Source organism: Sus scrofa, chromosome 14 (genome assembly GCF_054392235.1).
Source record: "Sus scrofa isolate SSC_HxYL_T2T_F1_AM1 chromosome 14, Sscrofa_HxYL_maternal_Yorkshire_Landrace_v2.0, whole genome shotgun sequence".
NCBI lineage: Eukaryota > Metazoa > Chordata > Mammalia > Artiodactyla > Suidae > Sus > Sus scrofa.
The window spans coordinates 137,656,054-137,683,846 of NC_139396.1; the positions used below are offsets into that span (position 1 = coordinate 137,656,054).

The 27,793-nt window shown below is 49.9% G+C and overlaps 1 protein-coding gene across 1 annotated transcript in view; it reads right to left on the reverse strand.

The window, feature by feature from the left end:
* The window catches only part of COL17A1 (collagen type XVII alpha 1 chain), a 48,058-nt gene that overhangs the window by 14,960 nt on the left and 5,305 nt on the right, over positions 1-27,793 (reverse strand). The window contains exons 3-32 of the mRNA XM_013983710.3: positions 25,688-25,732; positions 24,576-24,680; positions 23,463-23,594; positions 22,652-22,699; positions 21,710-21,745; positions 20,598-20,645; positions 18,825-18,968; positions 17,463-17,621; positions 16,847-16,918; positions 15,439-15,510; positions 14,592-14,660; positions 13,352-13,513; positions 12,898-12,978; positions 11,713-11,757; positions 10,271-10,492; positions 9,464-9,682; positions 9,020-9,049; positions 8,617-8,643; positions 7,235-7,261; positions 7,070-7,132; positions 6,343-6,447; positions 5,501-5,563; positions 4,885-4,920; positions 4,229-4,282; positions 3,949-3,984; positions 3,394-3,429; positions 2,418-2,480; positions 1,258-1,293; positions 917-988; positions 77-103 (exon numbers count right to left, since the gene is read on the reverse strand). Of these exons, the coding sequence (XP_013839164.2) occupies positions 77-103; positions 917-988; positions 1,258-1,293; positions 2,418-2,480; positions 3,394-3,429; positions 3,949-3,984; positions 4,229-4,282; positions 4,885-4,920; positions 5,501-5,563; positions 6,343-6,447; positions 7,070-7,132; positions 7,235-7,261; positions 8,617-8,643; positions 9,020-9,049; positions 9,464-9,682; positions 10,271-10,492; positions 11,713-11,757; positions 12,898-12,978; positions 13,352-13,513; positions 14,592-14,660; positions 15,439-15,510; positions 16,847-16,918; positions 17,463-17,621; positions 18,825-18,968; positions 20,598-20,645; positions 21,710-21,745; positions 22,652-22,699; positions 23,463-23,594; positions 24,576-24,680; positions 25,688-25,732 (2,334 nt within the window). The remainder of the gene's footprint in view (positions 1-76; positions 104-916; positions 989-1,257; positions 1,294-2,417; positions 2,481-3,393; positions 3,430-3,948; positions 3,985-4,228; positions 4,283-4,884; positions 4,921-5,500; positions 5,564-6,342; positions 6,448-7,069; positions 7,133-7,234; positions 7,262-8,616; positions 8,644-9,019; positions 9,050-9,463; positions 9,683-10,270; positions 10,493-11,712; positions 11,758-12,897; positions 12,979-13,351; positions 13,514-14,591; positions 14,661-15,438; positions 15,511-16,846; positions 16,919-17,462; positions 17,622-18,824; positions 18,969-20,597; positions 20,646-21,709; positions 21,746-22,651; positions 22,700-23,462; positions 23,595-24,575; positions 24,681-25,687; positions 25,733-27,793) is intronic.

Genomic DNA, 27,793 nt, shown 5'->3' on the forward strand with positions numbered 1-27,793 from the left:
GAGAAGCCTCTGCTAAATGCTGGGAGTGGGAGGCTTGGTTGTGGGGTTTGGAAGTGGGTGTGACCTCATGACTCACCCTGAGGTCCTTGGGGTCCTGTGAGACCTACAGAAAATAAAACACATTGAGAGGAGAGTTGAAGGGCTGAGGAGCAGGCAGAAAGGATTGGTGGGTGGAGGAGGATGAACCCTATCTCTGGGGCAGCCAGACCCTAGGGTCCTCCTAGCACTGGACGAAGCAGTGCTTTGGACTTGGCAGTGAAGTGACCCACTGCTCCATCAGGGCATGGTGCTTAGCCCACTTGGGGTCACAGACCCTTTGGCATCTGAGAGTTACAAACACAGGGAGTTCATTCACTCATGGACCCCTAATGCTGCCCCCAGGCTCCCTCCTGGGCCTTCCCTAATCTGTACACCCACCAGGAGGCCCCCTGCTCCTCACAGGCCCCTGAGGACTGCCACCTTGCTCTCAGCTTTCTAGGCCTGTTTGGATTCATTCCTCCTGCAGTTCTGAGGGTCTTGCTCTTACTGGGTAGTTGCTGGAGACCCTAACAACAGCTTCTCCCCCCAGACTGGGGAGAGTCCAGGTATAGCCTGAGGGGGGATTCTGCTGGGGAAGGGCTCAGAGGAGCAAGGCACTGAGGTGGCATTAAACTGCCATTTTTAAGAGACTCCTTGCCCCTTTCTAGAACTCCTTGCTTTCAATTGTGGATCCCTCTCCTCCAAGTTGCCAGATTTGGTGACTCAGGTTTCAGGACCCTCAGCCACTGTGCCCAGCGCAAGCCAGAAGTTGTGGCATTTTGGTGGTGAGCTGCAGAAGAAAAGTGGAACAAGGCGTGCACGCATGCATGCTCGTGGACACACACACACACACACACACACACACCCCAGGGCTGGCTCCCTCTTCTCATTCTGTTACCTGGCTTTCCTGGGTCTCCAGAAGGTCCTGGTGAGCCCCGGGTTCCAGGCATCCCTGGAAGACCTTGTTCCCCTAGAAAGAGCATGATCAACATGGAAACATTTTTCCATTAAGCGAGGGGACTGGCCACCACATCGGAGCTGGTAGTCTCTTGGGGTTTTACTGTGTAACTTGCTGGCAGGTAGAAGGGAGGAAGGAGGAGGATGAGACCCGGACCAGGCACATTTCTGCATGACACCCTCTGGCATTGTGACTAGAGTGGTGGTTTGGGGGCATGGGCAGGGTGGGGAGTCATAAGCAGGAGAGGCAGGGAGAGTGAGGAGAGCAGGTCAGTGACCAACCTCTTGGGCCTTGGTGTCCGTCGGGGCCAGCAGGTCCTAGGAAAGCAGATCCGAGCTCATCAGTGAGTCTGGGAGCGACTCAGGGACTCACTCCCTTGACTGCCCTACAGGCTCACAAGCTGTTTCCCAGGTGAGGGGTGGGGCACGTGGCCCCTCTCATAGCCATCAGACTTGGAAGAAGCCCTGTCCCTGTCATTGTCACACCCATGGGGTATAGTTTCTCCCTGCCCTCTTCTCCTAAACTAGTAACTGTCTCTCCTCCTGAGGTGTTCTATGGCTTTGAACTGCATCTCCAGCACCTGATGGCAAGGACTCGTACACACCAGATGCTCAATACATGATGGCCTCATTTACTCCAGGTCCTGGAGGTCAAGGTTCCCCAAGACTCGTCTCCTTTGCTTTAGGCATTATCCTGACCTCTGTCCAAAGTGATGTCCTTCTGAGACCAGCTCTTGCTTTTTCCTCACTCACGTGGTTGTCTCTGCATGGAATTTTCTAAACTGATGTGATGAAAATCTTTCTTACTTTTTAGAAGCATCTGAAAAGCCACCTCCTTCATCCTTCTGCTTGGAAGAACCTCCCCCCTCACTGCTTCCTCATATCACCCTGTACCCTCCATGGGCTTCCTCACCTCACACAAGCTTTATCTCCCTTCGAAGGAGGTAAGGCATCTTATTTGCTCAGCCTTTCCTAATTGTTTGTTAAATGAATGAGATTGTGAATGCACCACATCCCCCTCGATGGGGCTTAAACTCTTCTGGGACATGGTGCTAACTGCCACCCAGGCCCCTCAGCAGGGTTGGCCAAAGGGCTGAACCCTGGATCTGGCTGTGAGACCAGCCCTGGGATATCAGAGCTACACCTGGAATTCTGCACGTTCCAGAGGACCTCAGCCTTGTCTGCTCTCCCAGGGGCCTGAGTGGCTTAGAGGCAGGAACTAGGGTGATGGCCCAACTCCCCACCCCTAGAGCAGTAAGAAACCTTCAAAGACAGCAGCAGCTCTCTGAGCCCCAAGAGGAATGCCCAGATCCAGGAATAGCTTGTAAATGGAGCCTCTCCCAGGAGCTGGGAGATGCAGCTCTAGGAGATCTCAACTCTAGGGCCTTAATGATGACTGTAGAAGGGCAGATCCATGGTGTTTATTGCTGTGGGACACTCACCCATTGCTCCTTTAGCTCCGGGCTCACCCACAGCACCAGGCAAACCTTTCAAGCCAGGCTCCCCTGCAAAGGAGATGGACCATCTGGTTAGAGGTGCCTGACACTGGTAGAATTCTCCACCCTCCTGGCCACCCCCAAGTCTGCTACCCCCCAACCAGAGGAGCTTGGTGTGCCAACCAGAGGGTGGGGACACAGCATCTTCCTTGATTCTAAGGTCAGGACTCCCCACCGCCCCCACTCCATCAGTAGGTGTGGACTTGCCCAGAAGCCAAGCCTAGTCTGAAGGAACCTGTGTATGAATCTTATTTCCTTGGCAACAAAAAGCTGCCCCTTGTAGCCAAAGCACCAATACTATTAATTTCCTTTTTAATCATGCACATTGGCTGGAGGTAAGTGGATGAAAGGTTCAAGTAATTCCAACTTTCTGCCACTTTGGAAAGAAGTTAAGTTTCCCAAATGAATTCTTCAAAAGAACCAGAGACAGTCATAAACACCCTTTTCTGCCCCAAACATTTACTGTCTGGACCATACATGTTGATTCTGCCTTATACTCCATTCAGTGCTTTATTTTATCTTGTCCTGCTCTTTTGTCTAGATTGCAAGTTCCCTGAAGCTTTTTAGACAGAGAGTCTGTCTCATACCTCTATTTTTCTTTTTTATGGCCACACCTGCGGCACATGGAAGTTCCCAGACTAGGGACTGAATCAGAGCTGCAGCTGCTGGCTGCACCACAGCCATGGCATTGCTGGATCTGAGCAGCTTCTGTGACCTGTGCTGCAGCTTGTGGCAATGCTGGATCCTTATCCACTGAGTGAGGCCAGGGATTGAACCTGCATCCTTGTGGACACTATGCTGGGTTCTTAACCCACTGAGACACAATAGGAACTCCAATACTTCTTCCCCCTCCACCTCCAGTGCTCAATGGATTTACAAAAAGTCTTCAGTGAATCACAGTAGATTCCTGTGTGACACTGACCTGTGAGGCCTCGTGGTCCTTTCTCACCCTGGTCACCTAAAATATACATGGGGCAGAGGCGAGGGGAAAAGGAAGCATCAATCAGGAGTAAAGAAAACAATCTGACCCAGTAAGAGTGACCCCCTGGCTGCAGAACAGTTCCTGTTGTACCTGTAAGCCACTGTCAGCTGAATGCTGGTGAGGGCTTGGCATCAACAAAGCCCTGGAACAACGCTAAACCTCTCCAGGGTCAGGGCCTACCCGTAAACTGACCCAGCCTTTGCCATTGCACCAGTGGGCATTGGGGGGACCAGACTAGAGGGGAGAAGCCTCAGTGCTGCATCCTTGCCACCCCAAGGACCACCCAACCACAGCACAGTGATGCTGGTGCTTTGTTTCCCCTCTTTGGGCTTCAGTTTCTCTATCTGAGAACTTGGACTGGAATCTCAGATCTCTCCAGCCCCAGGGTCCAGGGGCCACATCATCTGGGAGGGCAAGGGCAAAGGTCATATCTGGGTGGGTTCCCAGGTGTCAGCAGACTGTGGTGACATCTGAGCAGTAGGGAGAGCAACATACCTTTGGGTCCTGGTAGTCCCATAAGCCCTTTGTCACCTGAAAAGGAAAAGGACACCTCAGTGAAAGAGCATGGGTGGGGACGACCAAGAGGGGGCAGAGTGTGAGTCTGAAGACAGGCTCTCCTGCAGTGCTGACTGCCCCTTCCTCTCATCCCCTGTTGCCCCACACAGGCTGCTAGTCATGACCACGAGACCCTGCCTGTCCCCCCAGGCCTCCTTCCTGAGAGTGGCATCTACACAGTGATAACCCTCCTCCCCTCCAGGCCCTCCTCACAGCTTACCTTTGGCACCAGGGAGTCCCACTTCACCTCGGAGCCCTTGGGGACCTACAGAGCCTGTGTGTTGAAGAAACCACACAGGGGGATGAGTGCTCTCAGCCTTGGAAGGGATGGCCGTGGACACAGCACATGTACACACACATACGCATACGCATGCACGCACACACACACACTCCCTGAAGTCAGTGTCAAGGGCTGCGGTGCATGGACTCCTCTCCCTGTCCCTACTACATCATCCTGGTCTAGGTGTCTTGTCCCTGTGATCACCAGGCCTGGCCATGAGGCCCCCCTCTTGGGACCCTGGCAGGGGTGTTGGCCTGCCTTATGGTGTGGGCTGCAGCTCTAGGCTCCCGGGACAGAGGGATGAACTGGCCCACAGGGGATGAGTGGAGGCAGGCACTTCACTCAGATCAAGACAGAATGGGAGCTGCCAGATGCAGAAGCCACCGGAGGGCTTTGTGCCACAAGTTGGGTCAGAATAGCTCTCATGGGACTCGTTGGGTCCTCGACCTCAGCCGCAGGGGACACACAGGCAGACATGAGCTTCTCCAGGAGGCTCTCTTTATGATTTCTTCTTTTGTCTAAATTTTTTTTTTCCATTTAACATCCTTCTCTTTGGCCCAGGAATAGTGTCTATTTATAAGAAAAAAGCGACTGACCTGGGGAACCCTGTGGGCCAGGAGAACCGCTGGAACCTGAGGAGGACGACAAGACAAGGATTATCAGGTGGGTCAGGTAAAGGCCAGGGACAGTGACCCCACAGTGAGCAGCAGGCTGAGGCCGCATGCTCACCAAGACCCCCGTCAAAGTCCTCCTTAGGGAGGAAGTGGCAGCTGGTGGGATCAAGAGACCCCTCCCTCCTTCCTGGTCAAACATCTGGGCAGGGGTGGAGGCAGGGAGGAGAGGTGACCACATGGGCATCGCACAGTGAGGAGGCCCCGTTCGCCTAGCTTGCCCAGACACGGTGTTCTCAAATGTGTGCGCCTGGGCCCCTGCCAGCAAGCAAACTAGCTTCGCTGATCCATCCACTCATATAGGGACCACATAACAGGACCATGGAAGAGAGATGGAAACAGGCCCTAAATCCACATGGAGCCAAAAACAGCCCCGATTTTGAGGCCCAGGGACTATTTAGTAGAGGAACCCTCTCTGGGCCTGCTGGCCCCACACAGGCCTAAAGCCGTATGTCAGGGCCGTCTGGGATTCCAGTGCCTGGACCTCTAAGATCCAATCCGGATGTGGCAAACGTGGGTACTATCTGGAGTCTTGGCTTACCTTTGGGGCCCACAGAACCTGGGACACCAGGTGGGCCTGGAACACCCGGTGGACCAGCAGCCCCTGAGGAGAGATGAGCCCTTTAAGAAAGTCTTCCGGTTTGCTTGCCCGCCCAGCCCAGTGTGGTGTCCTTTAGGGGGGTGGGGGTGGAGACACTTCCTGCCCTGCTGGTGGTCTCTGAGCCACTGGGGCCTCTGTGAGGCCAAGAAGAGCAAAACACCTTCAGTTCCTACCTCCAGAGCCTTTTTTGTCCCATGAAGTCTGACACCCAGTAGGTGTTCAATCAATATTTGTTCCTGGTTGAGCAACATTTTTAAGAGAAGGTGAAACTAGAAATCAGGCTTCTAATTCACCATCTTTTGGCATTGGGAGGATTTCTGGTGTCTAGTGCTTGGTTTCCCCTGATAAAGGCAGACCCATGGTTAAGAATCTAACCGCATCACCATCCCAGCTCCCTCCAGGGCTGAGCTCATGTCTGAAACTTTCCCGCCACCTCCTTCCAGCCACGAGAGGCTCCAGGGCTTGTACCTGCTCTGCCTTCTGTCAGGCCCCGCCTTGAGCTCTCCACCTCAGCCCTGACTGCCCCTGTCCCCATTCAGGAAGATCCTTTCTCTGTGTGACCGCCCTTCTCTGTGGACTCTGAGCACTGCAGGGTCCCTAGCCTGAACTCCCAGCCCAGCCCACCTGTCTCATGAGACCACTATCTCCACAGGGCCCAGCACAGACCCTGGCTCAAGCAGGTGCTCAGCTAATGCTAGTGAGGCAGGGGGCAGGGGTGGCACGGGATATAAGAAGGAAGCAGGAGCTCAGCTACCCTTCCTGGTGAAGGAATCGCCTCTTACCTCTGTCTCCTTTGTCTCCAAACCCAGGAGGCCCAGGTTCACCACGAGGTCCTATGGGGCCTTCTCGCCCTCTCTGGCCCATGGGTCCCTCCATGCCGGGCTCTCCTAAAGACAGGAATGGCCACCTCAGTTAGGACCCAGTGCCACCACCAGGGGCATCACAGGCAGCATCTTGCTGGCAGGGTGCCACCTGGAGCCACTCCCTCTAGAGTCCAGGTTCAACACAGAAGCCAGGCAGTTTGGGAATCAAGTGCCTCATGTCCTATTTCCTGCCCCAACCTGCAAATGGCTTCTCAACTCACTGGGGGTAAAAGCTGAATCCTTGCAGGGCCTCCAGGGCCCCTCTCTCTCCACGATCCACCTCCTTCATGGGCCCTGGGGACCTGTGGATACTCCCTCTGCCTAGAATGCTCCCCCCAGATCTCCTCAGGCGTGCAGGTCTTTGTGCAAATGGTACAGTCTCTGCAAGGTCTTCCCTGCCAGCCCTATTTTAAATGACCCCTCAGCACTCCCAAGGCCCTGCTGGGCTGTCATCCCTTTTCACAAACCACCTCCTGCCCTCTGTATCCATCTCTACCCAAAAGTAGGCAGAGGTTCTCTATTTTGCGCACAGCTATCTCCCCAGCACCTAAACCAAGGCCTGGCAAACAGCAGGCACTTAACCAGCATTTAGTGAATGAATGAATGAATGAATGAGGGAATAAGTGAACAGAAAAGTGGTTCTTACCCACACTGCCTTTTTGTCCTTTTGGTCCCTCCGGACCTGGGTGGCCCAAGGGCCCAGGGATACCTGTGGACACACAAGAATAGCTCGGCCCTGCCTTCCTCCCAGGACCCAGGAGCCAGGACCAGGCAGCCCACAACCCCAGTGGCACCATCAGAGGCTACATACCCGGAGTCCCAGGGAACCCTCGATCTCCTGTGGAAACAGAGAGAGAAGTCAGCCAGAGAACATGGGCTGGTCCCCAAAAGGAGCTGCCAGCAGAATTCAAGTAGGATTGTCACATTTACCAAGTAAAACTAGGGGCTACTCAGTTAAGTTTGAATTGCAGACAAACATTGAATATATTTTTAGTATTTGAGACATAATTATAGTCAAAAATGATTTTTTATTTATCTGCAATTCAGGTCTGACCGAGCATCCTGTATTATGGTCAATAAGGGTGTGTGGCCTGCAAGCTGGAGCCTCTGGGGAAGGGGCCGGGGTGGCGACCCAGGCTGTGTGCCTGGGGGAGGGGAATCCTGAAGTTGAGAGCCACCAAGTGAAGGAACCCCAATTCCTACACTGGGACCTCCTGGGAAGGAAGGTGGACCTGAGGAGAGAGTGGAGACCCTGTTGTCTCCAATGGTGATTCTCAGAATGGACAGTGCACCTGTGGCCCTCACCTGGGGGGATTCAGACCAGAGACTATGGCCCTGCCCACACACTTGCTCAGTCAGATGCTCTCAGAGCGGAGCCCAGAATCATCTGGCAATTCCCATGTACACTGAAGCTTGTGAACCCCTCTCAGCTAGAGCAAGGGGCACTTTTGTGGTCACGAGGATGGGAAAGCTTTTCCTCCCACACATGGGCCTCACTAATTGTCAAACCACTTTTCTGAGGACATATATGTCAATTCCCTACAGCAACCATGTGCCACCCAAGTTATTATGTGATTGTCCCCCACACTAACCAACACTGAGAGGCACCTTTTCCTGTGATTGTGTCCTTCCTCCCTGATAATCACCCCCCACTTTCCTTGAAGGTAGGTGGTGCTGTGTCTGCTGAATTTCCCCCATAGGAGCTCCATTCCTGACTGGTGGCTTTTGCCCCCAGCCTCCTGGGCTAAGATCCTTCAAAGAAGGCTGCTCACCTGGTGCAGTGATTCCTGACCTGGTTCATCAGAATTAACCTGCGGGGAGGGGCCCAGTCCCAGAGCATCTGATTCCCAGCAGGGCCCAGGAATCTGTATTTCTCCAGCTCTCTCTGGGGTGTGCAGTAAGAGCTGTCCTTTGGAGCTGGGGAGATGCAGGCCTGGGACACAGGTCTCCTTGGGATCCTTGCTGTGGGAGCCCCTGGAAAGGGGCCAAGGACTATGCTGCCCCAGAGGTGTACATGAAGCTCTCTATTCCCCAAAAGCCTGAGGGTCTACAGGATTCTCTGCACCTCGTGGTCCTCTCCCAGGGGAGATGGCCAGGGTGAGTGCAGGGTACATTTTCTGACTCTTGCTGATTGCTTTACACCATCAACCTTCACTAGCATTTAAGGTAAAAATTTCCATATGTTCTGTTTACCTTTTGGACCTTGGCTTCCCATGTCACCTAAAATCAGAAAGACATGAAAACTGTGAGATGGGGTGAGAGCCCAAGGGCCATTCTCTCCCAGTGTCTTAAGGCCACGTGACAACACATAAACAGCACTTCAAGGTGAGCTGGCAGGTGGCGTGGCTTCTTCGATCTCTGTCTGTGTCTCTTGGACATGTCACTGAGCTCCTCTTAGATGATGCCTTAGTTCCCTTCCCCTTCTAAGATATTCTGACTATAAAGCCAATTCTCAGCCCTCTCAACAAATTCCGTAAAATCTTTCCATTGCTCATTCTTCAATTTGGAAAAAAGAAAAATTTTCTAATCCTCCCAGAAAACCCAGCTCCAAGTGTAGGAAATGAGAGTAGGAAATGGGCTTCATCCAATGTGATACCTTTAGGGCCAGGGCTTCCTCGGAGGTTTCCTACAAGAGATGATAAAACCTGAGTTAGCTGCATACCGTCTCTCTCTCACTCTCGCATGTACACATGCATATACATGCACGCACGTGCGCACGCACGCGCGCGCACACACACACACACACACACACACACACACCCCCTGAAGGGGATCACCATGGTCTGGCGGGAAGAAACTGAGGCTAGGACTAGCAATCAGATTCTAACGTGCACAGGTTGTGTGACCTTGATCTTGGGCAGTTCTCTCTGTGTTTCAGTTTTCCTAGCCATAAAATGGGATTACAACACTGATCTTCTCTCACTCCCAGGGCTGGCAAGGCGGCTGGATGAAGGGAGCTTGAGAGTGCCCTGAATGAGTACCACTCCACACATAGGAGCTGGGACTGGGAGCTGCTGGCCCTTTCCTGTGATGCACTCACCATTTTCCTGTTCTGCTATCAGCTTGGCCCACACATATTGCCAGAGGTCCTCCTGACTGTAGCCATCAAGTCCAGATTTCCCCACATCTGGCCCCGTCCTGGGTGCAGCACCCTGCACAGCATCCTGGCTGCTCCTCTCCATCTTCTCGTAATGCAGCAGGCTGCTCCTGACCTTCTCCAGCTCATCCACACGTGCTTTCAGCTTCCTCACTTCCTCCGCTGAAAGGGACACATGGAAGCAGAGTCAGCTGCAGAGACCCCAAAGCAGTGCCTTCCAAGTGCACCCTCCCTCCCTCCCTCCAGGGGAGCCTGAAGTAGGGGATCTGGAGTTTATAGCAGCTATTTCATGCCACGGGGACATTTGGCTGGAATATTTACATGGAGACAGTCTGTTTTGTCTACCAGCAGGCGAGCTGCTCAAAACTGGAACGGAGCCTTGAAGGCTGGCCATCATCTGAGGTGGTAAAAGAGCTGGTCCCCACTCTCCCAGGGGGCTTGTTTGAGAGCCAAGGAATATGGGAAGTAAAAAGTCTGTGAAAGGTCTGCCCTGATTATTCAAGGCAACCAGATGCTTAGAATAGGCTGCCACAGGGACTGGACAGGACTCTAGGCCGGGAAACAGGAGCTGCCTAGAGTCCCAACTCTGCCACCTAGTGGCTATGGGACCTTGGCCACTTGCCTCCTGTAGCCTGTTTCCTCACGTGCAAACAAGGGGTCTGTACCTATGGTCTGGGGCCCCTTGGCCCCAACACTTGGCACCGATTCCCACCTATCTTAATGGGCATTGGGGTCACTGTCACTACGCACCCAGAGCGATGAGGCCAAAGAGCAGCCCCAGCAGCAGCAGCCAGGTCAGCAGCAGACCCAGCAGCCACTTCCACCAGCTGCACCAGGAGCCGCAGGGGCACCAGACTGGCGCTGCCCCCCACATGCCTTTGCCGCTGCCAGTGCCCCCACCGGCACTGCCAATGCCGCCACCACCACCGCCACCACCACCTCCACTGCGGCGGTGGTCGTAGCCATGGATGTCTGTAGAAGAGAGGGCAAGGGTAAGGTGAATGCCAGTGGCTCGGGCTCTCTTCCCTCCAAAATTTCTGACTTTTGTTGACTTCCTGCGGGCCTGAGTAAATGTGAACATGGCTTTCTGGTTCCTGTGTGGCTCCTGGAACGAACACAGGGCCGTGGCTGGTGAAGGGCAGGAACCATGTGACCCTGAGAAGGTCATTTAACCTTTTTTTTTTCTTTTATGGTAAATCTTTTTTTTTTTTTTGAAAAAATGTTGGAGTATAGTTGACTTACAATGTTAGTTCCAGGTGTACAGCAAAGTGAATCAGTTATACATACGCATATATCCATTCCTTTTCAGATTCTTTCCATATGGGTCACTACAGAGTATCGAGTAGATTTCCCTGTGCTATACAGTAGGTTCTTGTTTCTCATCCTATTCTGTACACAGCAGTGTGTATATGTCAATCCCAACTTCCCAATCTATTTCCTTTTAATAAAAGATGCGGTTCAAAGTTGACCTTCTTCAGGGGATGTTGAAGGACATGAGATAAGGCATGTGGAGTAATCAGCAGAGGGTATAGCAGAGCCAGCACCAGGCTTAAAATTCTTGACTATGAATGTGGATCCGCCACAACCTCTTGCATTTTACTAGTCCAAACCTGAATAGTTCCCATCTCCACGTCTCAGTTTAGATAGCTCTTTCTCTATAATCCCCACAGTGCCTAGATTTATACTCAGCACCTAAGGGGTGGCCAGGACTTTTCTTTTTTTAAAAAAACATATATATATTGCATCTAAAATGGGCTGACACCCCTTGATCCCAAGACCATGGGAGCAAACTAGGAAGGCACGTGTCCTGGTGATGTGTGTGGTCTTAGTGCCACCTTGAAGCCCATGCGGGCAGGGGGTAGATAGTGGTCCATAAGACACAACAGTAACCCTGCTGTGTTGCTCCTGCCATGTCGGCAGCCCTGGACCTACAGGCAGGCAGTGGGTACCCAGCAGGGGCAGTGCAGCCTGTGAGCTAAGCTCCTTCTGTAGCCCTGCCCTTGCCCCCAGATGGTGCCTCCCCTTCCCTCCACCCCCTTCCCCCCATACCATTTGAAGACCTTCAGAGAAACTCTCCCACATTAGGTGGCTCATTTATGCATTGGATCTAGGCTAGGGGGCTGCTATCAGTTCCATTCACTATAACCAGTCCCTTTGGCCCCATCACTGCAGGACCTGCTGTTCTCACCCACCTGCAGAGGTGGCCTTGCCCTTTGTGGACACGGTCTTCACATCTCCTGAAAGAGAAACAGCAAGAACACTGAGCTTTTAAATTGTAGGAGCTCACAAGACAGCCCGTGAGTGGACTTGGGGCAGGGCTTGAAGTAGATAAGCCCCAGGCACCTTGTGGAATAGCCCCATGGCAATGTCCACTAACTCAGTCCTCACGGATCACACGTTTGCAATAATCACATTGATGAAGACATGGCTTGGCACACAGTTCACAGTGGGAGAGAACCCAGTGTCACAACCTTCTTGGGACCTTAAACTTCTAAAGCCCAAGATGTTTTTGGAGAACCACCTTAGGGGTAGCCATGGTGTTCAAACAATAAATGTGCTTGTGAGAGATGACCCTTGATTTCTTGGTTAAGGGACTTTGAACACAGGCCCTAAACTGGGGTGGAGGGAACAGAAAGGCAAAGGTGGGCTTGGAGGAGGGATCCTAAGTCCAGGATGCTGCTTGACCACTGAGGTTGTGGGCATGTGTGGAATTTTCTGGGGAAATTGGTTATAGGTTTCACCAGATTCTGAGAAGGGTGTTTTGGCTCCACAGCTCCACCTCCACCCCTAAAATGTAAGGAACTACTAACTTGGAAGACCTAGTATCAGGCCTTGAGAGAGGACTAGAACTGATTTAATTTGCATTTGAAAAAGATGTTCTATGCCTCTTGCTTTACTGACTTCCTTGAAGTCAGTGATTTGGAGACTTTTGTAGGCCTCAGAGCAGGGAAGAAATGTGATTTTCCAGGACAGGATCCAGATATTTGGGAAGGAAAAAAAAAAAGGAAAAAAAAAAGAAGAAAGAAAAGAAAAAGATAAAGCTTGCAAGTGCTTTGCAAAGCTTTTATTAGTTCTGAAAATTATGGGAGGACAAGTAAGGTGAGAAAAATTACAACTGTGGGCTTTAGATGTGCTGTGGGAAGGCTTTGCTTCCATCATAAGCACACACGAATCAACGAGGGAGCTTATTATAATGCAGCCTCTGACAGAGCAGGACTGGGCTAGGGAATGCAGGACTCTGCATTCCTAACATGCTGCCAGGTCTTATGGATACTGCTGGACCAGGGTCACACTTAGAGTAGTGAGATCTTGGAAGATAAACAATGACAGATAGATTGGCCAAAGTCAAAGTGGACAGTGATCAGATTTGCACTTACCATTAGCTTCTGCCATTACGTAGGTGTCAGTGGTGTATGCAGCTTGTTTTTCCTTTTTCAGGGTATCCTCTGAAAAAGAAGCTGTGCACACAACCCGTGATAATCCCCTCTCCCCACTCCTCCACCCTTGCCCCATATCCTCTCCTGCTTGTGGAGGTAGAGGGTAGTCTGATAGGAAGAAGGATCTGCTTTTTGTGGGTTAATTCCCTAGTCTGGGCCTATGGGTAGGAGACCTGCTGTTGCTGAAAGACCCCTCTGAGAGCTCTTTGCTGGGATTTTCCTGGCTTGTCAGCATTCAAGACAGATGCTGGGACACCCTATTCAGCAGGCATTTTTCGTTTGAATGGGATGACTGTGGTTTCATCATTCAAACATCTCAAACCACCTTGCTGGGACATCTGCCTATATTGTTGGTCTTTCTTCCAAAACCCGAGTACCATGGGCTCCCACATACTTGCAGTGACGCTGGCAGGGGAGGCCGTAAAGACCTTCCCACTGTCTTTGGTCATGATCAGCAGCTCCATCTCCTTCTTGGCGGGCACGTTGTCTTTCTCCAGGATCAGGAATTTACAGTCCTTGTGCAAGAGGTCATCGTTCTGGATGCTTGTGGTGCTGGCTGTAGAGGAGAGAAGTGGGTGAAGAGGAAGGAAAATGTGGCAGGAGAAAGAGAGGGAAGAAATGACCAGAAGAGGGAGGAGAGGAAGAGATGGAGGGTGGAGGAAAGAAAGGGGCTTGTGAGTGTGTCCGAGGGTCTCCTCTTGCTGACAGCGGTTACTAAGAAGCATCTTGGGGACAAGGGACACCTTCCCTTGCCTGACTGGGCTTGGCCATCAGGTGGTTGGGTCAATGTCAGAAGCGCTGGGCGCTGGCCTAGGGGGCTGCCTCCCACCTAGATGTTATAGGATCTTCCGTGAATGGGCAAAGTCACCATTCAGTCAGGCTCCTCTTTAACTGGATGGGTTCATTTCTAACTGTGGGACTTAAGTGTTAGCATCCTGGGGGGACTTTTCCTGAGCACCTCTCCACCTAACATATACACACACCTGTCTCTCTACCTCCTCACTATGTCTGTCCTTCAAGTATGTGTCATTTTCTGTAATTATTCTTGTCCACTTGTTTGTTATCCACCTTTTTGACTGGAACTGTCAGCCTTGTGAGGGCAGGAATCTAGCCTGCCTTTTCTATTTTATACTCTAAGCACTCAAAACACTGTTTTCTACAAAGCAGGTGCTCAGTAAACAGTTTTTGAATGAATTGGTAAATGGACGGAAACACCAGGATTAGAGCAATGGAAGAAATCACCGTGTGTCATGAACCTAAGTTGATGAAGATTCTACAGAAAGCAGGGAGGGTGTGGCAGCCTCTGGGTGGGGGGTGGTTCCCAGGCCCCTGTGATGGGTAACCTGTGACCAAACCAGGGGCTTCCAACAAGGGCGGGGGCTGGGCTGTGAGGGCCTGACCCTGGGCAGGCATGGAGGGTGGAGCTTCCCGGCCCCCCTGGACAGGGAGGCCAAAGCAAAGCGAAGGGCACGCCCGTCTCTGCTGATTCCTGGAAACAACTGAGAGGCCCTTGAGGTGAGTCCCATTTGCAGACCTCGGACCACCAGTAGGTTATGTCTCCTCCTGCCATGTGTCACCAAGGAGTAATTTTTCCTGTGTGCCAGCGTGCCCCAGCAGCTGGGGATAGCACTCACCCGCAGAGGTAGACACCCCGGTGCTCACGACGGCAGGGCTCTGGGGCATGTTTTTCTTCACACCATACGCTGCAGGAGAGGAACCAATGAATGATCAGGGCCAGTAATGGGTGGGGGCAGCTCCATGCTGCTAAGAAGTAGCCTGACTAGCCCTGGCAGAGAGGCAATCTCTTCAGGTGAGAGGAAGATAATAAGGAATGATAATAAATAATGGGATCAACTTTCTCCAGCCATCGGGGCAGCAGTGAGTTTAGCTGAAACTTTTCTTTGGTATAATCTTTATCCTTGTTGGACCATTCCAAAGGCCACCTCCTCCACGCAGTCTTCCTAGGCCCTCCCACGTCTCCTCCCTTTCTGAACTCCTACAGTGCTCAAACCTGCTCTGCATGGCTTGATTCATGCTCTTATAGGATCCTCCAGGTGTTTCATGTATATTAAACTTTCTACTCCAACTAATCAGTAGGAAAATTCAGGGAAAAGTCTGAGGCTCACACCTCTTCTGTCCCCTCTCCCCCAGATTTGCACAGAGGGTACACCATAAAGTCAGCCAGATGATTGATTGTCAGTGACAGTGGGCCATCAAGGACAGCAGTGAGACATGGGGATATCCAGGTGACACCCCCTAGCAAGGCTCCCTGCAGTTTCACTCATGTCTGAGCCAGCAAATGACTGAACTTGGTACCTCTGTGTTAGGGTGTGGAGGGTTGTTCATTTGGTGGGAAAAGTCAATTCATTTTTAGGGACATTTTGGTCCTTCTAATTCCATCATTGAACAGGGGTATTATTGTGAGTTACAGCTGCAAAGAGCTGTAGCTTCCCAGCCCGAGGCTCCAAACCCGTTTCAGACCTGTGGATGTGGTGGCCGTGCCATGGGAGAGGGCGGAAGAGCTGGGGGCCAGATTGTTCTGCATGCCGAACACTGTGAGAAGAATGAGGACAGGTGAGTGCAGGTGCATAGATGAGGCCCCTGGGGTTAAGTCAGCACCCCCAAGACCCCCCCCCAACCACTCTCATGACAAAGGACTTTGCATATGGCAGATTCCCAGATGTTCTTAGTTCCCATGCTCTTAGTGATACAGTAATTTTTTAATATCCCACCTCCTTAACCCAGGACAAAATTTCTAAGGTCCATTTGGTGAGTAGTTAAGTCCACAGAACTTAATCGTGGTAATTAGAATAGGATCTGATAGATGTTGCAATAACCCTCAAAATCTTTAGATATCCCAGGGTTCCCTTTCTTGCAGGATCCTGGGGTGCCTTGGGGCACAGTGTGGGAAATAAGAACACAGACACAGCAGAAGCCGAGAGGCACTAACTGGGCAGGACCCTAGCTTCCATTCTGACCTTTCCGTCTCCTGACTCAAACACATAAAACTCCTCTTGCCCTCATTATGATTTCAAAGGCTGGTTATTTGTTGGTTTGTAAAAATGTGCAGAAGCTTACTCCTCCCTCGTTAACAGCTTCTCTTATTCCATCCCGTCTAGTGTTTGGGGCACAATGTCATGGATCTAATATCAGCCCACCCTCCTCAGTCAGTGCTTTGCAAAGTAGAAGAGCAAAGGCAGGAGGAACATAGCTTGAACCTGGTGTCTTCTGGGTTTCTAGTCAACTGGAGGTGTGAAAATCGGAAGCAGATATGCCAGCCAAGGGAATAAAGAAGGGATAGTAACATTAGTAATAATATTAGTCAGGCTATCGCAGAGAGAAGGCAGATTCATTTAACAAAGGATATGGGCTGGTCATTCATTTATAGAGAGGCTAGGTACTATGATGTATGTGAGAACTGAGTGAATAAATACTTCTTCAAAATTATCAAATATTTGCCTTATTTGAGCCCCCAAGTAATTATGATACATATTAAAAAAAAAAAAAAACTTAGGATCTTTCTAAGTTAACAATGCTTTCCACCTAAAAATATCCTTAGTTGTTCCTTGCTTAGCCCCTTTACTCCCATCTCTCCACCTCTTCCATTAAATAAAAGGACTAGCACAGAAATAAGCACATAAATGTGGTCTCTGGTGCCCCTCCCCTTAGCCCTTTCCCTTGGGGATGGAGCTAGGTCAAGGACGGAGGGCAGGCTCTGTGCCTTCTAATGCAGCTCCTTGGCGGCCGCTTCTGCATGGCCATGTGCGTGGAGGAAGTCCATGAGGATGGACCGCTCGTCCACTCAGGAAGGACATCTTCCCTAGAAGCCATTCCATTCTCCTTACTAGGCGAGAGCATGCCTAGTTTTCCCAGGCTGGCAAGAACTGACCTGAGGAGCTGGTGCTGATTCCCGGGTGCAGAGTAGGGGAGCAGGATGCCATGTTATTTGGAACTCCAAAGACTGAAGGGAAAGGGGAAGGCTGGTAAGAGGGTGTCCACACAAAACAGGGGCGAAGAAGCACCAGAAAAGATGCCAGGGGAAAACTGTGATCTTGTCTTACAGCACAGAACAAAACATTAGTCTGTGGTGTGCCTTGGGTTGTAGGTTTGTCAGGCCTTGAGTGGGCATCCATGCCGGCCAAGCCCCTCTTGTGAGTGACCATTTTACAGAGAAGGCACCTGAAGCCAAGAGTTAATAAACAACTTCTTAAGGTCACATAGTTAATGCACATGGAGTGAAACTAGGTTCCTTGTATCTGTTTTCATGTTCTTTCCCATTACATTTTTTTTATTTGATACCTTGTACTATATAGTCCTTACTATAGGGGACCCACAAAAAGAAATGCCATAGAAGTTCCAGTGGAAAAATCTTGGGATGCTTGGTCACAGAAAGCCCCTCTAGGAAGTCTTGGGGATGGCGAATGCCGGGGTGGCGGTGGTCATTCAGCTGCAGGGTCAGGGGTGGCGGGTTCGGGTGGGAAGGGATGTGCGTGCATACCACATACCTGATCCTGCAGAATAGGCATTGGTGTTGAGGAGGGATGAGCTCTGGGTTGTCATGTTGTTGTGATAGGTGCCCATGGAGGACCCTGCCGGCAACGTGGAAGACCACACGTGGGAGGGAAGGTTGGCATCCAGGATGGTGGCGTCATAAGTGCCAGACACTGGAAACAGAGACAGATCCACTCTCTGTGCCAGGGGAACCCCATGGGCTCAGTTTGCCAGGACTTTCCTAGTTTTAGTCCTGAAGGTCCCATGTCCTGGAAACTCCCTGAGTTTGGAGCAAACCAGGACAACGGTCATCCCATTCCTATCTGAAATCTTGGAGCGGGTGAAAACTTATCTCTTGAATTAGAATTCTTGATGGTTCACGGTGAAATTTGAAGTTGTAAATTTTGCTCCAGCATCCACCCGTTTCTCCTTCTAAGCCCCACTCCCCACCTCCTGGTGGGATGCTCCTATCAACCCCCTCTCTCTCTGTCAGCGATGCTGTGGAGCAGTGATTCCTTTACCATACAGTTCCAGGCAGAGGGTAGCACAGGTAGGGAAGCCCTCAGTTCTGAGGCCACCACATTCACAGGTGACATTCTTTTCCAGTTAAACCCTCCTTAAACTTTCCTGTGTGTCAACCAGACCCAAGGTGCTTTGGATACTTCTTCAAATCTGAAGCCAGTTCTGCCCCTTCATTATAAGAGAGGGAGTTGGTCACAAAGTACCCAGAGGTTTTGGTTTTAAACTGAAAAATGAAAGATCATGGTCTCAAAGTTGTTTGTTTGTGTTTTTTTTTTTTTTTCCAGTAGTGAATGAGAGGAAAACTTCACAGCAGAACTGGCTTCTTTATCTCCCCCCAAGGGTCTGCTTATTCATCTTTCTGTCTCCCACAGAACCCACCCTGTACTTGGTAGGCACGTGATATACAAACGCTGAGCTATGCTCACCCTGCCTGACTCCCCTGGAGGCCCTCACCTCAACATGGGCAGTGGCTGTGTCTGTCTTGCTCATTGCCTTGCCCCAGTGCCTGCTGCCTGGCATAGAGGAGAACTATAACAAACCTTCATCAGGTGAGTGGATGAAAGAAAACACTACAACTTTCTTCAATATTCTGCACTGGGGGACCTGGCCAATACTGTCCCAGGACATGTCAAGAATCTCCAGGGAGAGGATCTCTAGGATCTAGAGCCAGACCGTAGCTGGCACTTGGGATGGTTGACCAGTAGGGGTGGAAGAGTGCAGCCCACACTTTCATGCTGTAGGAAGAGCAAATGCGCAGTACTTTTTGAAGTTGCTGCTACAGCCTGAAAGGCCTGCCTGGGCACCTGCTGCCTTGTTCCCTTCCTGACACAGCAACCTGATGGAGGGGCACTCACCTGACTGGGAGCTCGCCGTCACCACTCTGGTCTCCACGGTGCCTTTCTTGGGGATGGGGAGTGTGTTAGAGGAATTCCGGGTGGGGCTCACGCTCGCTGATCGGCTCCCCTTGAGCAAACGCTTAACATCATCCAATTCCGTCCCTATAAAAGTGTCCCCAGATTTTTTATTAGGCCCAGGACCCCTTCCTGAACTCGAAGGCAGTAGAACTGCCACAGTGTTCTGGATACAAGGAGGACAAGGCAGCCACTTCACCCACAGGACATTTTTGGTTAGCTTTACAATTTTTGCATTTTGTCAATTTATAGCACTTATCAACCTGACAATCTGTAATATGAATGGCTTCATAAATACAGTGCCTCTACAAATTCCTCAGTAGATATTTCCTAATTAGGTCTCATCAGAGACCACAGGGAAGATTCTGCAGCTAGAAGACACTGCCACCCTGGATCCAGGGAATATTTATACCCAGGACAGCTAGAAACCAGACCTCTTGAATCAGATGGTTCAACAGTGGTTTATTCTGTGCACAGGATGCCTCAGATCCAGGTCTCTGACCTTGTAATGCTCTGGAGGGTCAAAAGGAATTTGTGGCTCATAACTCTTAAATGTTATACTGCTTTCCTGAGAGTTGATTTCAAGACCCTCTGGCTGATCTCCTTGGTAGTGGGGTTATTCAGTGTAGTAAGCACCCTGTGCCTTCCGGAGAGGAGAGGAGAGAGGCATTGTACAAAGGCAATGCGTCAGAGGAGACAGATTTGCAGACACCAGGTGCAGGAGGACGGCCCAAGTACTCCCTCTCCTGAGAGCTCCATCCTTTGGGCTCAGCCCCCTCAAGCCTAGAAGGACTCAAGTGAGACAGCGTTAGGCCTGGAGTCAGACCCCATAACCTGGGCTCTGAGCTCTTCAGGTTAGTCCCAGTGTCTGATTCCTGAGCCACTCAACCCAGCTTTTTCTCCTCCTAGTCTTTGTACTTGGCTCCTGCCCATTTGGGCTCATTTCAGAATGGCAAACAGGAGAACAACACAGTCAGCTACAGAGACTGGGGAGTTCCCGTGTGGCTCAGCAGTAACGAACCAAACTAGTATCCACGAGATGTGGGTCTGATCCCTGGTCTTGCCCAGTCGGTTAAGGATCCTGCATTGCTGTGGCTGTGGCGTAGGCCAGCAGCTGCAGCTTCAATTTGACCCCTAGCCTGGGAACCTCCATATGCCACAGGTGTGGCCCTAAAAAGCAAAAAACAAAAGAAAAGAAAACCAGAGACTGGGGAACCCCTGACATTTGAGATAAGGTTCAAATTCTCACACTCTACTTCTGACCCTTCTCTACTCCTAACCACCCCACTGGGTCCCTTCCTGCTCCTTCTTCAGCCACACCAAAGGTTTCTCCTGTGTCTCTGCCGGCTCATCTCACTGAGCCTGTTTGATCTACCCTCCAGTCTCCTTCAAGCGACTAACTAACCCAGGAAGACTTCTCTGCCCTCTTCCTCATTTCCGAGTTATCTTGGTTGGGAGGTTTACTGCTTCCTCTTAGCCTGTGAATTACTATGCAGCAGGGAGCATGACTCAGTTCCTTACTCCTACCCTTTGCACCTAGCCCAGAGTCCCTGTCACAGAAGGCTTTAGACAGGTCACCTATGATTGAGTGACTGCACACACACACACACACACACACACACACACACACGCACGCAAGCACATGCACACACACACACACACACACACACACACACAGCAATAGCCCTGGATCCTTCATAAGTCAGGGGCACTTACATCGGGTGGATGGGGATGCACTCTGCAGTCGGACTCGGATCTCGCTCTCTGCACAGGGGAAGAGATGGAGAGGCTGTGAATGGAGGAGCTCGGCTCACAGCCCAACACTGAGCTCTGAGGCAGATTAATCTTTGGGCTGCTCTGAGATCTATGGGTCCTGGGAACAGAAAACCTAGGTGTGCCCAGAATGAGTGCTGCTTAGAAACAGGTGTCCTCTCTGCTGACCCCAGCTGCCCATGCATACCTCGCCCTCCTGGAGGAGAAACCTGAGGCTGAGCCCAGAGGCTCCAACATAAGTGCAAGGACCAACCCCTTCCCCAGTGCCTTATCTCAGTCACCAGAACCAAGCTGCTCTCCTGTCTCCAGGATTTCTCAGGCAACAGCAAGAGAATTTTAAAGGCTTTAGTGTTTACTTAGCCACTGTGGCCTCTTCAGGGCAGGAAGTGGGTGGTTTAACATTATTGGCTTCAGGTGGAGCATGGGTATCTGTCAACTATCAGCCTAAAGTTGGAGGTGGTTGGTATGTGTCTAACTTTTGAGTTACTGATGTAACAAGGCCCCTGGAAGCTTAGAGTGGTCATGGAGAACTCCCAGAGCCTATGAAAAATTCTGCCCTCAGCACAGCCCTGACATGCTCCTCCCCATCCTCCCCAGATCTATCAAGGGCAGCTTTCTCCAGGACCACATCCCTTCCTAGGGTCTCATCTACCGGCAGTAGTGGAGAGTGAAAATTTCTCATGGAGCCTAGTCCCCTGGAACAACTTGAAAACAAGGGGCTTGTGCTTATATTTGCTGCATAAAGGCAATCACAGCAAATCTTGTTAAAGTCGCCCAGGAGACCAGAAGTGAAACCAGATCTGACGCCAGCCCCTTCAGACAATCCACAGCAGAGCGAACCACTTCACGTGCTTGCTGGGATCATCATCAAAGTCTCCCCTTCCCACCCTGATGGAGCCAGCCGAGGATCCCCAGAGGCTACAAGCATCTTGAGGGCAGAAACCAGGGCTTATCCATTCTCTATGCCTCCCATGTCCTGGCTCATGGCTGGACAGGTTAGATGCTCAGAAAATACTAGTTGACTGAAGTGAACTGAACCCAGGGACAGAGCTCACCTCGTGTTTGGCTCCTTCCTCTGGTTGAAGAAGATGCTGAGAAACGAAAGTAATATTAGACATATATAAGAGGTGGCATGCCAAGTATTTGTGACATGGGGGCAGATCTAATTGGGTGAGGAGAGGAGGAGGTTGTTTTCATAGAATGTTTATATCTAGATAGAAGGATGGTGGATGCTTAATAAATGATACCTGCATAGCCAGAGGGCAGAGAAAATTTTGTAAGCCGCATTGCATTTAGGGTATTGAGTTAGCACATGAATATTAAGGTGGCTCACACTTAGCGTGTTCGGTTAACTAAAGTAACTATCTAGGAGCACATCCATTTGGACTAGCCGACCACACTGATCGAATGTATCGAAGGACTGTCAGGTCTTTCCTTTAGTTTTTTGTTAGAGACTGCCTTGGTTTTCTCACTGTAGGCAAATAAATACAAGAAATTATAATCACTGCATAATCTATGATCATATAAATTCACATGCACAGTGAGAATCCAAGAATATGGACTAAAGGTTCACGTGAAGATACAAGCTAGGGTTTTACTTGGCATAAAATGTGCCCCTTTGAGGCTGCTGTGGTGGAATTGCTGGGATGTTTGGCATTTGCGTGTTCTAACCCTTGCTCCCCTTTGCTGGGAAGTCTGTGGGCACCTTGTGGAGGGAAAAAACCCTATGATTATTGCTTGGTCTTAGGGCTCATCCATCCAAGTCTGAGCCCTATATGAACAGCATGGCATTTCATGAGCGAAGACTTATGACAGCAAGCTCATGTGACTGACCCTCCACTTAAGATGCTTCAGGATAAAGAGCAAAGGAAGAGGTCAGCAGTAGTTAAACTTCTCTAGAGGAATCCACTCAGTTCATTTGTGAACTCATGAGGTTCCCCTTTCATCCCTACCAGGCGTGCTTGACCATTTCTTCAGAAAATAAGGATAGGACATACCAAATTCCTTCCGAGGGTATTCTGGGGAAGAGTTGCCACTGGAGCTCCCTGAAGAGAGGACAAAACATTTAGTACAAATGGCCATTTAAGTCCAAACGACTTCTGAGAGTGGGTCGTTTCTGAACTTCCACAGCCTGGGTGTTCAGTACCAGATTTAAACAGATGTGCTTGTGGCCCTTCCTTCTGGTACTACTCTACTTTCGTGGGGCAAGGTTTGAGCCCAGGAGAGCAGGAGGTTTTCATTTCTTTTTTGTTTTCACTTCCTCAACTGCAGTTGCCCTACACAGTGCTGGTGACCTGTCTCTGTCAAACAAATGTGCCACTAGCACCAGGGGTTTTTGACCCCATGCAGCTCATCCCAAATGTGGACGTTAAAAGAAGAGATTGCCCAGGGCAGAGCAGCAGGAAGAACCATGGTGACACAATCTACCTTGCCTGAATTTGGGACTCTCCCTAACCCTGGAGCCCTGGGTCAAACTCATTTACGGGGGTACCCATCCTTTAATCCTGCTACTCCATCACTGGTACCCATCTCCATTCACCATCAAGCCCATTTGCTGCCTGGCTTTTTTGTTTTCCACTAAAACTGCTTCTGCGGATCACCAGGAACTCCAGTAACCTTAGGAGAAGAACCCAAATGTCTTCCTCTCACTGCCTCCTCCTTCTTGACCATGAGCTCTCTCTGTCTTTTTTTGGCTGTGCTCAAGGCACATGGGAATTCCCTGAGTCAGGGATCGAACCCAAGCCAAGTCCTTATCCACTAGGCCACCAGGGAAGTCCAAGAGCCTAGTTTTCTCTTAAAGTCTGGTACCTTCATATGTTCCATGGCGGGTGACATGGGTTTTCCTCTCAAAGGTTGAGCCTGGAGAGTTGGGCAGCGTGGAGGCAGGCGAATGGGCCCTCCTGTAACTGGAGGTGGAGGCATTGCCTCGGGTGCTTCCACCTAGGAGTGGGGAAAGGCGTGAACCCTTAGAGCACTTCACAGATTGACATACAGTTGTACCAAGGACATGCAGATTGCTCCTAGTAAAAGAGGGCCCTGTGGAGGGTGGTCACAGGACTTCAGGAGAGCATGACTGAAAGGGTTCACTTCAGGGTTCCCGCGGATGCTCAGAAATGGAGGTGGGATTATTGCCACTGCCCTTCCCCTGCTGATGGGAAGGTAGAGAGGTCCTCCATGTCCATGGCCAAAGTGCATGGAACGATGAGGCAGGATATTTCTCATGTAATCGTAGAGCACTGCTGGGTGGACCAGAATACAACCCCATGTGAAGTGCTCCGGGACAGGTCAGGGAAGACGCTGCTCTTGGCCAGCCCTGCTGTTTGTATGTTTAGTCTTCTCTTTAGTGTCACTCAAAGATTTTTTAAATGGCTTGACAGGTTAACATGTGTGTACGTGTGTGTGTGTTCCCTGCTTTGTTTTGCTTTGTTTCAGTTTAAAAGCTCCTATGAAGGAGTATTCCTCTGGGAACAGCTGGGCCTGCGTTGGATACTTGCCCAGTGGAAACCCAGCGTGGGATCTTATGTTACCGGATTTTCTTAGTGCAGTAATCCAGTCATTAAATTTCTTTTGTTGTTGTTGTTAATTCAAATTGTAAACCCTCAGACGTGCACATCCTTTCCTAAAAGAGATGGCTTAAAGAGAGTAATTCAGTGGGAAAGGAGTCATCTTCCCAGGAAGGCTTCTTAATTAATTATTGTTATTTATATTGGGGACATAATGATGACTGATCCCATTTTAAATAGGCGTCAAATGCAGATAATTCGAAAGCTGCAACTTCACCGACATGTGTGTTTTTTCCACAGCTCTTTGGGGGCATTGAGAATGGGTGACAAACAGCGGTAAAGGTCCCTCTCCAAGTAGGACTCTCTCTCCCTGTCCGTCTACCCTTCCCCCAGCCCCCCTCCCCCAAAGAGCACTTACTGGAGTTTATGTAGCTGCTGCTGCCATGCATTAGGCTCTGTTTCTCCAGCCGGCTCCCTCCACCAAGAGAACCTGTTTTAGCATAGCCATTGCTGGTCCCCCCTTCTGCAGAAACAAGGAGCAGGTGACAATTTATAGACGAAGTCAGGGCAGAGGGTTTCCTCCTCTCTCCCTGCCCCTCAGAAGCCATCCCTGGCTTCCCACTCATGACCTTCTTGGTTTGGGGCCCTGTACCACCTGTGCTGTGTGGTGCAGACTTTTCATTTTGTTTAGGACAGAAACGTCAAGAGCAATATCCTAGCTGGTTTAAATTTCTTTTCCTGAGTAGAGCATAGCAAGGTTGCTGATTAGGAAAATTTAAATCTTAGAAAAGTTGGTGAGCGGTAAGAAGCTCCTTGAGGCCAGGGCCTGGGTTGGGCTTGCATTTTTCCAATGCCTGGTCAGTGCCCTGGCCACGACAGCCACTGGAAGTGTTGGAAGGGCAAGTGACAGCTCTGTGTTCCACCTGCCCGCTCATCATTCTCCAACCTCATGTTGGAGGGTAGATCTCCCCACACCCCTCACAGAGCCAGGCTTCTTGGGGGGTGCAGGGTCAGTTTAAGGGCTCAGATCTCTATTATAGAATCCACTAACCCTAAGGCTCCCACCTTACCCCAGAAAAAAAGTGGATTCAAACAGAAGCCTGACTGTGGTTCCCTCCTCCCACCCCATGACTAGGCTGGATAAGACTTCTGATATTTCAGTGTCCAGACCAGGCAAATCTATAGACACAGAAGGTAGATTTGTGTTTTTCAGGGGCCGGGGAGAAGAGAGGGAGGGTAACTGCTAATGGCCATAGAGGTTTTTTTCTTTTTGAGCAACAGAGATGTTCTACATTTAAATTGTTGCAAAGGGGTTGCACAACTCTGTAAATACATTAGCAGCCATTGAATTATCCACTTCAAACTGGTGGATTTTGTGGTATATAAGTTAATGGCAATACAGTTACTAAAAAATAAATTTCAGATGTTCTGGACTTGCCCAACTGGAAAGTGAGTGCCATGAAAAAGGCTACACGTGGAGCCCCTCCCACAGGGCTTACTGAGAAGAAAGCTTTCCAGATTGTCACTTACTTGGTGGTAAGGACGTAAGTCTTGTAGTTACTGTTTCCGTGATAACTAGGAAAAGACACAGAAAAGATGAGCTCTTAGGTAATGCACTGAAATCCCTGAACTTTGGCAAGGTCTCATGTCTGTCTTAGGCTCAGCACATTAAATTAGGTTCAACATAGGTTTTTATATATTTTGGCTTTAAGGAGTGTGATCTGACCCACCGTATAAGCACATAGGTACAATAATAATGGGACTTAACCTGCCTGGAAGGTAAGTGCATATCCCTTTGGAAACAGAAGTAGTTAGTTACCAAATGATTTGAAAAATGAGTCGTCTTGCAGTAACATCTTTCATACAACACTTAGATTTAGTCCAGGCCTGGATTTGCCTTTGAAGGAGGGCCAGGTCCTCAGTTCACTCGCTTTCTCTGCCCTGTCCCTTCTAAGCCCTCACCTAGTCCAGCTGGGGCCGGTACATCATCCTGGCTGATTTCACTGGGATGTGGATAATTACCTTGAAATTTTTTAATGAATTTGAGGGTGTCTCAAGGACATCATAATTCATTCTAAAATCTTCAGGGCCACCCCGAGTGTGAGGAGATATAGGAAAGAAGGGGTTGGTAAGTCACATTTGGTGCTTGGTGAAATCATGGATAGACGAACATCCAAGACAGACTTGAAGAACTTGTCCCTTTGCCTGCCCAACCCCTCACCTCGAAATTGAAAAGGCTCCAAGTGATGGTGAGTCTTTATAAAAGTGTTTGTCATTTTTTAAAAAACACCAGTTAGAACAAAGACCTCTTGCCTTCCTGCATCACTCTTTCCCCTACAAGAGCGTGGGGAGGTGGGTAGAATCACAAAACCATAACTGGGCCAATTTGGTGCTCTGTGACCATCACCAGTACTTCCCCTCTGGGTTGGCCATCAAGGAACTCCTATGTAGCTGAGGTCACAGGTCTCTCAAAGCACATGTCTCCTGCACGCTGTGTGTGCACATGCCCAAGTATACGTGTATGCATGGTGTACACACAGGTATGGTGGCTGAAAGGAGAAAAGGATGGAATAAGATGATGAGGCATCACTTTGTTCCACTTTAAGCTGTGCTGCCGGCAACTGCTCCATCCCACACTGGTCTTACTGTCCCTACCTCTCACCCTTTCCTTCTTCACCCTGCATTTTCCTGTTAGTTCAGTTGTCCTCACAGGAACATGGGGTTATGAATGTAGCAGAAGCAGTGTTCCATGCATAAAAGCAAATGGGTTTTCAGACTGAAATGGCAGCTTGAGTTGAATAATAGTCCTTGAGCTTTCGCTAAACCTCTTGTTGTGTGGCCCTCTGGGATTCTATGACACATAAAAGTAAGTTATTTCTTAACCTAAAGTTCTAAGTCTGTGGAGCCAGAATTTTTTTTTTTTTTATTGGAGATATATGAAAGTCACAGGATAAGTGAAAGAGTTAGAGCTGCTTAGGGGACAGTTTAAATGTCTCTGAATTTATCATTTGGGCAGTTTCACAAAAGAAATGTGTCTGTTTTCAATTTTCAGTGTAGATTGCAACTATGACACTAGTTTTATTCCACCTTGGTCCCTGCAATAATGGAGACATTATTCTTTTGGATTTCTCTTGCCCTGTGTCCCTAAATAAGGACACAACTAAGTAAACTATGGCAAATTCATTTAACAGAATATTATGAATTTTTATGAATTAAAAATTTTGGTTATAAAACTATACATCAAAGGGGTGATTTTCATCTTTGAAGAAAAAGCAGAACATATTTTGATTACACGTGTTAAAAATCAACAAAAAGGCAAGAAATTGGAGGAAATAGTCTATTTAGGAATACATTTAAAATAATATGGTGAGAAAAAAAAGCCAAAAAAAACCCCTAAGAAAAAGCTAAAAGCAAAAACATGAGAAATAGGGAGTTCCTGTTGGGGCTCAGTGGTTATGGACCCAACTAGTATCCACGAGGATGCGGGTTTGACCCCTGACCCCGCTCAGTGGGTTAAGGATCTGGCATTGCCATGAGCTCTGGTATAGGTCACAGACACAGCTCAGATCCCACAATGCTGTGACTGTGGCAGAGGCAGCTATAGCTCTGATTTGACCCCTAACTTGGGAACTTCCA